Source organism: Oncorhynchus clarkii, chromosome 5, assembly GCF_045791955.1.
Source record: "Oncorhynchus clarkii lewisi isolate Uvic-CL-2024 chromosome 5, UVic_Ocla_1.0, whole genome shotgun sequence".
NCBI classification, from domain to species: domain Eukaryota; kingdom Metazoa; phylum Chordata; class Actinopteri; order Salmoniformes; family Salmonidae; genus Oncorhynchus; species Oncorhynchus clarkii.
Genome location: NC_092151.1, coordinates 16375658 through 16390802, shown reverse-complemented (window position 1 = coordinate 16390802; position 15145 = coordinate 16375658). Strand labels below are relative to the sequence as shown.

The 15145-nt window shown below is 43.3% G+C and overlaps 1 protein-coding gene across 1 annotated transcript; it reads left to right on the top strand.

Annotated features, from left to right (window-relative positions):
• The first annotated feature begins 382 nt into the window (after positions 1-382).
• LOC139409641 (interleukin-1 beta-like) lies at positions 383-2211 on the top strand. Its single transcript, XM_071155061.1, has 6 exons — positions 383-414; positions 618-672; positions 996-1209; positions 1398-1619; positions 1737-1885; positions 1996-2211. Exons 1-6 carry the CDS (start codon positions 383-385, stop codon positions 2209-2211), a joined length of 888 nt encoding a protein of 295 aa, XP_071011162.1.
• The last annotated feature ends 12934 nt before the right edge of the window (positions 2212-15145 follow it).

Below are 15145 nucleotides of genomic sequence, written 5' to 3'. Positions count from 1 at the left end.
CTGTCGCCAACTAGAAACCCAGCTAGTGATTAAACTGTGTAATTGCTCTTACTTTTCCCACCACGTTTAGAGCAGGTGTGGGAGTTTCCCATGTTCCAGAGACAAGTAGAATATAGAGTTTACTAAAGCACAGTTGGCATCATTTTCACGCTTCAACCACTAAGAGATAAACGATCACTCTAAAGGTAGGGTATTTAGAAAAACGTACTAAACTTTTCAAAATACATTTTAAAAAGATAGAAAATAGTCATACAATTCATTTCAGGTATTTAATGGTAGGCTAAAAAATACATTTTAAAAAGATAGAAAATAGTCATACAATTCATTTCAGGTATTTAATGGTAGGCTAATCTCATTTTTGTTTTAATTTTGTCTCAGAATCATGGAGTTGAAATTGGCCGATGCTCTGCCGAGGTAGGATATCTCTGAATTGATTCCTGGGGGATACTGTATTTTTGGTTTGCATGTATTTGTTAGCCTTAAACCTATTTCCAATTTGCATGCTGATGTATAGGCTTCAGTTTGCACCAACCTCGATATAAAAATAGTTTGTTTATCTGAGTTTGAAGAGGAAGATGAGATTTAAGGCTAACACCTTTAGTGTTTTTTCTCTGCAGCTCTTATTCGGAGAGTATGGAGTTTGATGCGGAATGCTGCCTGCCTGGTGCGAAGGTAAGACATTTTGCTACACATTGTATAAAAAAGAATGGCAAGCGCTATAAGGATTAGGGTACACTAGTTGTAGAACATCAAAAACGTAGGTTGAGTCAGTGTGCTCATACATAAAGAGGACCAATAAGGCACTATGATATTAAATTGCCTTAAAAGTGGTGGCGTGTTAAATAGAACAGTCTTTAAAATCTCTTTGAACCTTTAAAACTGAGTGAAACCTGGGGCAACTCCAGAAATATAAATAAATATATAAATATATTTCTTGACAGAATTTATAAATGTTTTGCTACTTGTAATCATTCTGATTACTTGTATGTGTGTAGGGTGGACCAGAGATGGAGCTGCACAAGGGCCTGACCTTTGACCTGGAGGTTATCCAGCAGCATCAGGTAGGCATGAGACAGGTGGCTCACCTGGTGATGGTGCTGCACAGGATGAAACACACCTTTCAGAAGTCCGACTCCACACACACTCCCCTGGGCATGGAGTGCACCGACGACCAGCTTTCAGGCATCATCATGGACAACCTGTTGGAAGGTACATAGGCTGCAGTACAGTCACCAATAGACGATCTATACTATTTGATTAGACTGTACTCTAGACTGATTTTCTGTTTCTTTAGGCCCAGATCACTGTTAACAATTCAGTTAATTGATGGTCCCTGTCCCATGTCCCCCCCCCCACCCCTCTTTCTCTCCATCTCCCCCTTCCACTCCTCTGTGTAGAGTGTGTGATGGAGCGGGTCCAGGAGCCAGAGGGAGCGGTGGATAAAAAGGCTGAGGGGACCTTCAAGCGACTGGACAGCCCCAGGCAGTGCACCCTGTGTGACAGTTACCAGAAGAGCCTGGTGCACAACCCTGAAACCATGGTGCTATGTGCCGTTACACTGCGGGGCGGCATCGACCACCAGAGAGATAGGCTAACTGCCAAACTACACTGCAAGCACAGTGCAAGCATTCCGTAAGCGTAGTTTTTGGCAGCCTTTACCAATTTTGGTAACATCACAGTTGAGTGTTAAAATTGTGAAAATGGCCTTTAACTCTCTCTTTCTCTCTCTCTCTCAGCGACGTTCAACCTCTCCATGTATAATATTAATATGAAGAACTCCCACACTATCCAGGCCCAGCCAGTTGCCTTGAGGATTGCCAGTAGCGACTTCAACTTGTCCTGCTCCAAGCAGACAGACAGCACAGCTCCCATCCTACAGTTGGAGGTGTGTCTCTCACTCTCACAAACACACACATACACACTTACCTCTACATACTCAATTCACCTCTCATCATCCTAATCATTTCTCCTGCCCTCCCATTCTCTCTTTCTCAGCGGAGTTCTGACGACCAGTTGAGGACCATCAGCGCTCAGGGAGACACAGCCCGCTTCCTCTTCTACATGACAACCAAAGGCATCTCCCTGACCACCTTCGAGTCGGCCAAGTACCCCGACTGGTTCATCAGCACCTCACTGGAGCAACGCCAGCCCGTAGCGATGTGTCAGAAAGAGGACCTCAGAAAGCTCACCAACTTCTATGACAACAACTAAACACACAACACACACCCAGTCCCAAGAGTGTATATACCAAGTACAGCCAGAGAGAGAGAGATCAGACAGATGGATACTGTAGAGGTGTTGAAATGATAGACCCTTCTACCACCACACTCTTCGGCTGTCCCCATAGGAGAACCCTTTTTGGTTCCAGGTAGAACCCTCTGTGGAAAGGGTTCTACATGGAACCCAAAGGTATTCTACCAGGAACCACAATTGTTCTACTTTGAACCAAAAAGGCTTATTCAAAGGGTTATCCTACAGGGACAGTTGAATAACCCTTTTAGGTTCTAGATAGTGCCTTTTTTACTGAGTGCACCAATGTCTTTTGAAAGTGGTTTGGTTGTAGTGAGTGTGTGACCAGCAGGTGGTGCTGTGTGTTCATTCTCTCTGCAGTGTTGAGTTGTGGCTCAGTAGCCCCAGCTCCTGTCGGCTACAGACAGGATCAAGAGCCCTTGCTCTAGCTTCGCAAAGTTTTCGTCACAGACCGTAAATGCTCAGTATAAAAAAAAGTAACTTAATATTGAATTCTTTATCTTATGGTTTCAGTACCACCGGCTAAGTACAGTAGAGTAGAATCATTAATTGTCCTCCAAGCAGGACAGTTCTCATTTGTTTTTATGTAGTCAACTTTCTGTACTATTGGGTAATATCTAGTTATGGGAAAATGTTTTTTAATGTGTCTGTTTGTGCTCTGACTGAATGATCTGCTTCGTATCAGTGAAGAGGAGAATTACAAGCTATTTTGTTTTATTTCCTATAAGAAAGTTCATTATTTTTCCTTGTCTAACATTGCAAATGTAATTTTTATTTTGAGTATTATCCACTGTGAAATTGTGAAATCAATGCTATTTTGTTTATTTTCTATAAGAAAGTCAGTTATCCCTTTTCTACTATTATTATTTATTTAAAAAGCTAAGCTAATATATTACATAACAGCTAGCGTCAACTAATATGTAATACACAATGTTATTTGTCTTTTTAAAGCAATACTAAAAAAAACATTTTCAATGAGTATATGATGTATTTTGCCATATGATGGAAGTAAAGTTAAAAAATGGTATTAAATTCAATGCATTTGGATGTTTTTGTGGAGATGTGAGAGCAGAACAGACAATAACAGGAGGATGGACGATCTACCTCAAACACACATCTACAAGCGGTAGGGACTTCTGTCAATATTCCGTCGGAAATAGGCTTAGTGTAGCGCTCTGCAGCGACTCTTACACACACACACACACAGCGTGAATCAGGGCTCTGGAGCTCTGTGTCCATCAAACCCATAAACCTAGAATCTCGCATGGCGAGATGAAATGGACCCAACCAACCAGAGGAGGAAGAGGCCTCCTCATTGGTCGTCGGTATGCTGGTTTGCATAGTGATATCTCTGTACGCCATGTGGTTGGTTCCCGCCATGTGTGGCGATGTTAGCTCCTATGCTGTAGCTGTACATAATGTCTGTGGAGTAGTAGAGAGATGCAGGTTGTGGGGTGATATGCGGTTTTGGCTCTAGGAGGGTAAAAATAGGACAGATTCATATCAGGGGTGGAGAGAGGATTCTAAAGTGCAGACCCCCACCCCAATAAATGCTGCTAGCTTATATGAGTTCGCTATTAATGGAATTCTATTCTATTGTGATCTGTAAGCAAGTCAAATACTGTACTGCTCTTTGAAAATACATTGAAATGTTTGGTCTTGCTTCAGGTATTTTGTTCTTGTTAGTTTTCTTCCTGCTTTTGGGGACCCTTGAAAACTCACTGAAGACCGATAGAGGTCGCCCTGCCCCCTCATTCCAGCCATCTACATGTTAATGTTTCAATAGGTTTATATAGGTTCTATATATTCATTGCTTGTGTGTTGAGTGTGTATTTGCACTGTATTAGCTTGTGCATCATTTGACCTTGAAAATGTACAGTCACCAATGCACTCCTCATCCCTCTTAAGGCTAGTGATGATCAAAGGGAGAGAGACATGCTGTGTTACTATTAGAAACTGAACAGAGAGAGATGCTGTGTTACCATTAGAAACTGAACACAGAGAGAGATGCTGTGTTACCATTAGAAACTGAGCAGAGAGAGAGATGCTGTGTTACCATTAGAAACTGAACAGAGAGAGATACTGTGTTAACATTAGAAACTGAACACATATAGATATTGTGTTACCATTAGAAACTGAACAGAGAGAGAGATGCTGTGTTACCATTAGAAACTGAACGCAGAGAGATACTGTGTTATCATTAGAAACTGAACAGAGAGAGCTGTTGTGTTATCATTAGAAACTGAACACAGATAGATGCTGTGTTACCATTAGAAACTGAACACAGAGAGATGCTGTGTTACCATTAGAAACTGAACACAGAGAGATACTGTGTTACCATTAGAAACTGAACACAGAGAGATACTGTGTTACCATTAGAAACTGAACACAGAGAGAGAGGCTGTGTTACCATTAGAAACTGAACACAGAGAGAGATGCTGTGTTACCAGTAGAAACTGAACACAGAGAGATGCTGTGTTACCATTAGAAACTGAACACAGAGAGAGATGCTGTGTTACCATTATGAACTGAACACAGAGAGAGATGCTGTGTTACCATTAGAAACTGAACACAGAGAGATACTGTGTTACCATTAGAAACTGAACACAGAGAGAGAGGCTGTGTTACCAATTAGAAACTGAACACAGAGAGAGATGCTGTGTTACCATTATGAACTGAACACAGAGAGAGATGCTGTGTTACCATTAGAAACTGAACAGAGAGATGCTGTGTTACCATTAGAAACTGAACACAGAGAGATGCTGTGTTACCATTAGAAACTGAACACAGAGAGAGATGCTGTGTTACCATTAGAAACTGAACACAGAGAGAGATGCTGTGTTACCATTAGAAACTGAACACAGAGAGAGATGCTGTGTTACCATTACAACTAAACACAGAGAGATACTGTGTTACCCTTAGAAACTGAACACAGAGAGAGATGCTGTGTTACCATTAGAAACTGAACACAGAGAGAGATGCTGTGTTACCATTAGAAACTGAACACAGAGAGAGATGCTGTGTTACAATTAGAAACTAAACACAGAGAGATACTGTGTTACCCTTAGAAACTGAACACAGAGAGAGATGCTGTGTTAGCATTAGAAACTGAACACACAGAGAGATGCTGTGTTACCATTAGAAACTAAACACAGAGAGATACTGTGTTACCCTTAGAAACTGAACACAGAGAGAGATGCTGTGTTACCATTAGAAACTGAACACAGAGAGAGATGCTGTGTTACCATTAGAAACTGAACACAGAGAGAGATGCTGTGTTACAATTAGAAACTAAACACAGAGAGATACTGTGTTACCCTTAGAAACTGAACACAGAGAGAGATGCTGTGTTAGCATTAGAAACTGAACACACAGAGAGATGCTGTGTTACCATTAGAAACTAAACACAGAGAGATACTGTGTTACCCTTAGAAACTGAACACAGAGAGAGATGCTGTGTTACCATTAGAAACTGAACACAGAGAGAGATGCTGTGTTACCATTAGAAACTGTACACAGAGAGATATGCTGAGTTATCATTAGAAACTGAACAGAGAGATGCTGTGTTACCATTAGAAACTGATCACAGAGAGAGATGCTGTGTTACCATTAGAAACTGAACAGAGGGATGCTGTGTTATCATTAGAAACTGAACACAGAGAGAGATGCTGTGTTACCATTAGAAACTGAACACAGAGAGATGCTGTGTTACTATTAGAAACTAAACACAGAGAGAGATGCTGTGTTACCATTAGAAACTGAACACAGAGAGAGATGCTGTGTTACTATTAGAAACTGAAAAGAGAGAGAGATATTGTGTTACCATTAGAAACTGAACACAGAGATATGCTGTGTTACCATTAGAAACTGAACACAGAGAGAGATTCTGTGTTACCATTAGGAACTGAACACAGAGTGAGATGATGTGTTACCATTAGAAACTGAACACAGAGATGCTGTGTAATTATTAGAAATTAAACAGAGAGAAGGATGCTGTGTTACCATTAGAAACTGATCACAGAGAGAGATGCTGTGTTACCATTAGAAACTGAACAGAGGGATGCTGTGTTACTATTAGAAACTGAACACAGAGAGAGATGCTGTGTTACCATTAGAAACTGAACACAGAGAGATGCTGTGTTACCATTAGAAACTGAACACAGAGAGATATTGTGTTACCATTAGAATCTGAACACAGGGAGATGCTGTGTTACCATTAGAAACTGAACACAGATAGAGATGCTGTGTTACCATTAGAAACTGAACACAGAGAGAGATGCTGTGTTACCATTAGAAACCAAACACAGAGTGAGATGATGTGTTACCATTAGAAACTGAACAGAGAGATGCTGTGTTATTATTAGAAATTAAACACAGAGAGAGATCCTGTATTACCATTAGAAACTGAACAGAGAGATGCTGTGTTACCATTAGAAACTGAACACAGAGAGATACTGTGTTACCATTAGAAACTGAACACAGAGAGATGCTGTGTTACCATTAGAAACTGTACACAGAGAGATATGCTGAGTTATCATTAGAAACTGAACAGAGAGATGCTGTGTTACCATTAGAAACTGATCACAGAGAGAGATGCTGTGTTACCATTAGAAACTGAACAGAGGGATGCTGTGTTATCATTAGAAACTGAACACAGAGAGAGATGCTGTGTTACCATTAGAAACTGAACACAGAGAGATGCTGTGTTACTATTAGAAACTAAACACAGAGAGAGATGCTGTGTTACCATTAGAAACTGAACACAGAGAGAGATGCTGTGTTACTATTAGAAACTGAAAAGAGAGAGAGATATTGTGTTACCATTAGAAACTGAACACAGAGATATGCTGTGTTACCATTAGAAACTGAACAGAGAGATGCTGTGTTACCATTAGAAACTGAACACAGAGAGATGCTGTGTTACTATTAGAAACTAAACACAGAGAGAGATGCTGTGTTACCATTAGAAACTGAACACAGAGAGAGATGCTGTGTTACTATTAGAAACTGAAAAGAGAGAGAGATATTGTGTTACCATTAGAAACTGAACACAGAGATATGCTGTGTTACCATTAGAAACTGAACACAGAGAGAGATTCTGTGTTACCATTAGGAACTGAACACAGAGTGAGATGATGTGTTACCATTAGAAACTGAACACAGAGATGCTGTGTAATTATTAGAAATTAAACAGAGAGAGAGATGCTGTGTTACCATTAGAAACTGATCACAGAGAGAGATGCTGTGTTACCATTAGAAACTGAACAGAGGGATGCTGTGTTACTATTAGAAACTGAACACAGAGAGAGATGCTGTGTTACCATTAGAAACTGAACACAGAGAGATGCTGTGTTACCATTAGAAACTGAACACAGAGAGATATTGTGTTACCATTAGAATCTGAACACAGGGAGATGCTGTGTTACCATTAGAAACTGAACACAGATAGAGATGCTGTGTTACCATTAGAAACTGAACACAGAGAGAGATGCTGTGTTACCATTAGAAACCAAACACAGAGTGAGATGATGTGTTACCATTAGAAACTGAACAGAGAGATGCTGTGTTATTATTAGAAATTAAACACAGAGAGAGATCCTGTATTACCATTAGAAACTGAACAGAGAGATGCTGTGTTACCATTAGAAACTGAACACAGAGAGATACTGTGTTACCATTAGAAACTGAACACAGAGAGATGCTGTGTTACCATTAGAAACTGAACAGAGAGATGCTGTGTTACTATTAGAAACTAAACACAGAGAGAGATGCTGTGTTACCATTAGAAACTGAACACAGAGAGAGATGCTGTGTTACCATTAGAAACTGAACAGAGAGATGCTGTGTTACTATTAGAATCTAAACACAGAGAGATGCTGTGTTACCATTAGAAACTGAACACAGAGAGAGATGCTGTATTACCATTAGAAACTAAACACAGAGAGAGATGCTGTGTTACCATTAGAAACTGAACAGAGAGATGCTGTGTTACCATTAGAAACTGAACACAGAGAGATGCTGTGTTACCATTAGAAACTGAACACAGAGAGAGATGCTGTGTTACCATTAGAAACTGAACACAGAGAGAGATGGTTCTCATTTGTTGATGTTCATTATTTTCCCTCTGTGGCACGCATACATACACATACACACCCGGGTGTTTTTGCGTGTGTACGTTTGAATCTGTGTGTGTGTGTGCATCTGCCATGGACATTCCGGGCACATGGCAACAAGAGCTAAATATAGCCCAGCAGACCCGGCATCACAGCAGGATCAGCGCTTCCTCGTGCAGGCATGGATCCCTCCGTCATGCTACTCTTCATCCCTCCCTCTTTCTCATTCCAGCCATCATGTTACTCCCTCACCCCCTTCCTCTCCCTCTCTCACTTAATCGCTCACTCGCACCCTCTCTCTCTCTCCTTTGTCATGCAACTCTCTCTCCTTCTCCTGCTCCCTCTCCCTCGCTCCCTCATTCTCCCCCTGCTCCATCCCCTCTGTTTTTGAGCATGCTCAGTGGGCTTCCTCTCTGGGTCACTAGGGAAGCCCATAGCAGCAGTAGAATTATAAACACACTACAGTATAAACGATACAGTAGCGCCAGTATATGGTGTGTTTCTCTCTCTCTCTGCTTGTGTGTCTTTATTTTGTTGCAAATAGACTGCTATATTCTGTTGCTGACACGCACAAACACACAGGGTTGTTTTTAGCACTTCTGTAATATTGAAAACACATGACCCCATCTGCTCTCACCATAGTCCTCGGCATCGATACCATACTACGTTTCAAATCAAATCCAATTGTATTTGTCACATGCGCCTAATACAATGGGTGTAGACCTTACCGTGAAATACTTACTTACAAGCCCTTAACCGACAATGCAGTTCAAGAAAATATTTACTAAATAAACTAAAGTAAAATATAAAATAAAAAGTAACAAAAATAAGCATGCCTCATTCAAAAAATATAGAACCAGGAACATATACAGCCCTTGGTTCACTCCAGACTTGACTGCCCTTCACCAGCACAAAAACATCCTGTGGCGTTCTGCATTAGCATCGAATAGCCCCCGTGATAGACAACTTTTTACACAGGCAATATACACAGGCAGTTAGGAAAGCAAAGGCTAGCTTTTTCAAACAGAAATTTGCATCCTGTAGCACAAACTCAAAAAGGTTTTGGGACACTGTAAAGTACATGGAGAACACCTCCTCCCAGCTGCCCACTGCACTGAGGCTAGGAAACACTGTCACCACCGATAAATCCACGATAATTGAGAATTTCAATAAGCTTTTTCAAAGGCTGGCCATGCTTTCCACCTGGCTACCCCTACCCTGGTCAACAGCACTGCACCCCTCACTGCAACTTGCCCAAGTCTCCCCCATTTCTCCTTCACACAAATCCAGATAGCTGATGTTCTGAAAGAGCTGCAAAATCTGGACCCCTACAAATCAGCAGGTTTAGACAATCTGGACCCTCTCTTCCTAAAATTATCTGCCAAAATTGTTGTAACCCCTAGCTTGTTCAACCTCTCTTTCGTATCGTCTGAGATCCCCAAAGATTAAAAAGCTGCCGCGGTCATCCCCCTCTTCAAAGGGGGAGACACTCTAGACCCAAACTGCTACAGACCTATATCTATCCTACCCTGCCTTTCTAAGGTCTTCGAAAGCCAAGTTAACAAACAGATCACCGACCATTTCGAATCCCACCGTACCTTCTCCGCAATGCAATCTGGTTTCAGAGCTGGTCATGGGTGTACCTCAGCCACGCTCAAGGTCCTAAACGATATCATAACCGCCATCGATAAGAGACAATACTGTGCAGCTGTATTCATCGACCTGGCCAAGGCTTTCGACTCTGTCAATCACCACATTCTTATCAGCAGACTCAACAGCCTTGGTTTCTCAAATGACTGCCTCGCCTGGTTCACTAACCACCTCTCAGACAGAGTCCAGTGTGTCAAATTGGAGGGCCTGTTGTCCGGACCTCTGGCAGTCTCTATGGGGGTGCCACAGGGTTCAATCCTCGGGCCGACTCTTTTCTCTGTATACATCAATGATGTCGCTCTTGCTGCTGGTGATTCTCTGATCCACCTCTACGCAGACGACACCATTCTGTATACTTCTGGCCCCTCTTTGGACACTGTGTTAACAAACCTCCAGATGAGCTTCAATGCCATAGAACTCTCCTTCCGTGACCTCCAACTGCTCTTAAATGCTAGTAAAACTAAATGCATGCTCTTCAACTGATTGCTGCCTGCACCTGCCTAGCATCACTACTCTGGCGGTTCTGACTTAGAATATGTGGACAACTACAAATACCTAGGTTTCTGGTTAGACTGTAAACTCTCCTTCCAGACTCACATTAAGCATCTCAGATCCAAAATGAAATCTAGAATCGGCTTCCTATTTCGCAACAAAGCATCCTTCACTCATGCTGCCAAACATACCCTAGTAAAACTGACTATCCTTACAAAATAGCCTCCAACACTCTACTCAGCAAATTGAATGCAGTCTATCACAGTGCCATCCGTTTTGTCACCAAAGCCCCATATACTACCCACCACTGCGACCTGTATGCTCTTGTTGGCTGGCCCTCGCTTTATATCCGTCGCCAAACCCACTGGCTCCAGGTCATCTATAAGTTGTTTCTAGGTAAAACCCCGCCTTATCTCAGCTCACTGGTCACCATAGCAGCACCCACTCGCAGCACGCGCTCTAGCAGGTATATCTCACTGGTCACCCCCAAAGCCAATTCCTCCTTTGACCGCCTTTCCTTCCAGTTCTCTGCTGCCAATGACTGGAACGATCTGCAAAGATCACTGAAGCTGGAGACTAATATCTCCCTCACTAGCTTTAAGTATCAGCTGTCAGAGCAGCTCACAGATCACTGCACCTGTACAAAGCCAATCTGTAAATAGCCCATCCAACTACCTCAACACCATATTGTTATTTATTTTATTTTGCTCCTTTGCACCCCAGTATCGCTACTTGCACACTCATCTTCTGCACACCTATCACTCCAGTGTTTAATTTGCCATACTGTAATAATTTCGCCACTATGGCCTATTTATTGCCTCACCCCCTTAATCTACCTCATTAGCACACACTGTATATAGACTTTCTCTATTTTGTTATTGACTGTATGTTTGTTTATTCCATGTGTAACTCTGTGTTGTTGTTTGTTATCTTGGCCAGGTCGCAGTTGTAAATGAGAACTTGTTCTCAACTAGCCGACCTGGTTAAATAAAGGTGAAATAAAAATACATCAAATTTCATAACAATAACGAGGCTGTATACAGGGGGTACCGGTACCGAGTAAATGTGCGGGGGTACAGGTTAGTTGAGGTAATTTGTACATGTAGGTAGGGGTAAAGTGACTATGCATAGATAATAAACAGCGAGTAGCATCTGGGGGGGGGTTAATGTAAATAGTCCGGGTGATTCATTGTTCAACAGTCTTATAGCTTGGGGGTAGAAGATGTTAAGAAGCCTTTTGGACCTTGCCCTCTGAATCATCCAACACACACACCTGCTTACATGCATGTACGCATTCACACACACACAGACACACACACATACACACTGGACTCTCACGTTATGATAAAATATGGTTGTAGGAAGTGACTCAGCCGACGCTTAGCTCCACTGATGAGACACTACTGTTGGTTTAGGCTTATTATTGCTAGCTACCATTCTGATCTAATCATACAGGGATAATAGTGTTAACTCTATCTTCATAAAGTGCTTTTATACACACTGGCCAACACTATGATGTAACACATGGGTCCAAGCCGAAGTGTTTCACAGGCTTCCTCAATTGCTCAAGTGTTGAATCCACACACACACTTAGCGTGATGGCAGAGCTGCTGGGAGCATGTGGAATAATCCCAGCTTGATCTGGCACAGAGCCCAGTGTGATATGACATGGCTCATAGTCTCACTACTTCCACTTCCCTCCCTCCCTCTCTCTCTCTCTCTCTCTTTCTCTCCCACGTCTACTGTGCTTGAAGAAGAGAAAGTCATTGGGGGAGGATTTGAGGTCAGCGTGAGGCTGTCTGTAAGGAAAGGATCAGTCAGGACAGAAATACTAGTAGGACAGTAGGATGACGTTGCCCCTAGACACTGATTTGAGGTCAGTATTGCGTTTCCCCCCATAATTATTAAGGTCAGGATTTGGGGAGGGTAAGCAGATTCTAGATCTGTGCCCAGGGGATGACTTATAATGCAAAAATGACCATAGTTTTGTTTATAAGAGGTAACCCATCGTTCTCCCATCTAAGAGAAATAGGAAGTCAAATTTGTCATCAGGAGGAATCTGAGTCCAGCAGGAAATGTTCTCATTTGCCCTTCCCTCTGTGTGTGAAAGCTGCTTCCTGTCGATCTGTCCACACACTGACATGGGGTTTAGAGCTAACCTCCCTCTCATGCCCCCTCCTCTACCTCCACCCCACCCTGTGTCGCTTGCTAAAAAGGGCATTTTCCAGCTTTTTGTCTGCAACTATGCCTCTGTGTGTTTGTGGCGGGTGACATTATCGACGCTGCGTCGTATGGTTGTGTCAGAAGCTCTGGGTAAAACTCTAGCCTAAGGAGTAACAGATATTACTGATCTATGTGCAGTTTAGACATAAAACTGACCGCATAACAGTGTCAATGGGGAAATGTATCTGGTTCCATATCAAAGCTTGCACAGCCTGAAGGAATAACAGAGTAAACCCATTCTGCACTGCAGGAAGCTGGTAGTAGAACACGTTATCAGCCTCGGGGGGGGGGAAAGGATTTTCCAGAATCATCCACAACCCTTTTACTAACCCTCAACACACACTCATTGTCTAAACCTAAGATCTTAACGTGTGTCAGGTGGTGCACACACACTCTCAAAGCATCACAGGATAGGGTGATGTAGTCATGCTGTGTGTTCCTCCCCTCTACAGGCCACTCTCTCTCTCTCTCTCTCTCTGCCTCACAAAAACAGTTTGCCAGAAGACATGAGAAGAAGGAGGAGAGAGAGGAAGAGGAGGAGAGAAGGAGGAAAGAGAGGAAGAGGAGGGGAGAAGAGGAAGAGGAGGGAGAAGAGGGAGGAGAGTGAGGAAGAGGTGAGAAGAGAGGAAGAGGAAGAGGAGGGGAGAAGAGGGAGGAGATAGAGTTAGAGGGGAGAAGAGAGGAAGAGGAGGGGAAGAGGGAGGAGAGAGAGGAAGAGGAGGGGAGAAGAGGGAGGAGATAGAGTTAGAGGAAGTGAGAAGAGGGAGGAGAGAGAGGAAGAGGAGGGGAGAGAGGAAGAGGAGGGGAGAGAGGGCGGATAGAGGGAGAGGAGGGGAGAAGAGGCAGGATAGTGAGGAAGAGGGGAGAAGAGAGGAAGAGGAGAGGAAGAGGGAGGAGAGAGAGGGAGAGGAGGAGAGAAGAGGCAGGAGAGAGTGGGAGAGAAGGGGAGAGAGGAAGGAGAGCAATGGAGAGGAGGGGAAAGAGGAGGGAGAGAAGGGGAGAGGTGAAGGAGAGAGTGGGAGAGGAGGGGAGTGTGTGTGTAAGAGCGAGAGAGTGCGAGAGAGAGAGAGAGAGAGATGTGTCACGCTTTCAGTTGATTCACTGGCCAAACCCTGCTTCCTCCTGGAGACACACAATGACTGCTAAAACAACACACACACACACCACCAATTCCATCAGTGACTCACCAACTGCTACACAACCAGCACACACATCACAGCCCACCACTAACAGCCGGTAGAGCAGGCAGGCAGAATGGTTGACTATGTTGAACCTCTCTCCTCTAACCATCACATCACAGCTGCTTAGACCAGACAGAAAGATTGGTAGCATAAATAACGTGTCTGCTAGGATGATCCGGGTGAGGTATACATCGCTCTGTGTGTGTGTGTGTGTGTGTGTGTGTAATATCTGAGACACTGAGCATCTGTGCTAGTCCAGTCTGGCCAGGCTCCGTCTCTCTGGATGTGCAGTCTGTCGTCTGTCTGTAATTGGGTTTGTGCACTGCGTGTGAACAGGCTTTAACACTATCAAACCCTGAGTGTGAGAATGTGAGTACATGTGTGTATATGAGCATGCGTGTGTGTGTGTGGGGCACTCAGGATCTAATGGCACAGCTGACTCCTAGACACGACAGGAGGAATGTTAGTCTGTCCAGGCCTCCAACATTAAAATAGCACCCTCTGCCCTGTCAGCACACACACACACACACACGGCTGTCCGCACTCCAGATTTACAGAAAGAAAGAAAGAAATAAAGGGAGAGAGAGAGCGGGAGAGGGAGAGAGAGAGAGTGAGAGAGAGGGAAAGAGAGAGAGAGAGAGAGAGAGAGAGAGAGGGAAAGAGAGAGGGAGAGAGAGAGAGTGAGAGAGGGAAAGAGAGAGGGAGAGAGAGAGAGAGAGAGAGAGAGAGAGAGGGAGAGAGAGAGTGAGAGAGAGGGAAAGAGAGAGGGAGGGAGAGAGAGAGAGAGAGAGAGAGTGAAAGAGAGAGAGAGAGAGAGAGAGAGAGAGAGAGAGAGAGAGAAAGAGAGTAAAGAGGAGGTAGAAAGAGGGCGAGAGACCTGATAGGCCCAGAGAACAGAGAAAGAGACCACTGCAGATGAGGAGGAGTCAGGTTACGCCTACAGTAGTCTTCCTGCTGCTTCGCATGACAGGGCTCACCCTCCCCTCTCAGCCGACACGGCACATGCTTTCACCAATCCACATATGTAGGTAGATGTTACCCCTAACCTCAGATATAGGTTCAGATATTTTTTCAACCCCCAAAATGGTTAAGGTTGGGATTGAGGGTAAAGTAATCTGCGAGACATATGGTTAAGGACAACTTCTATGGTACCTCAAACATGTTACCCTTAGTTTAATTTGGTCTGATGAAGACACTTGTTCCAGATAAACAGATTATACAAATCAACAGATATTT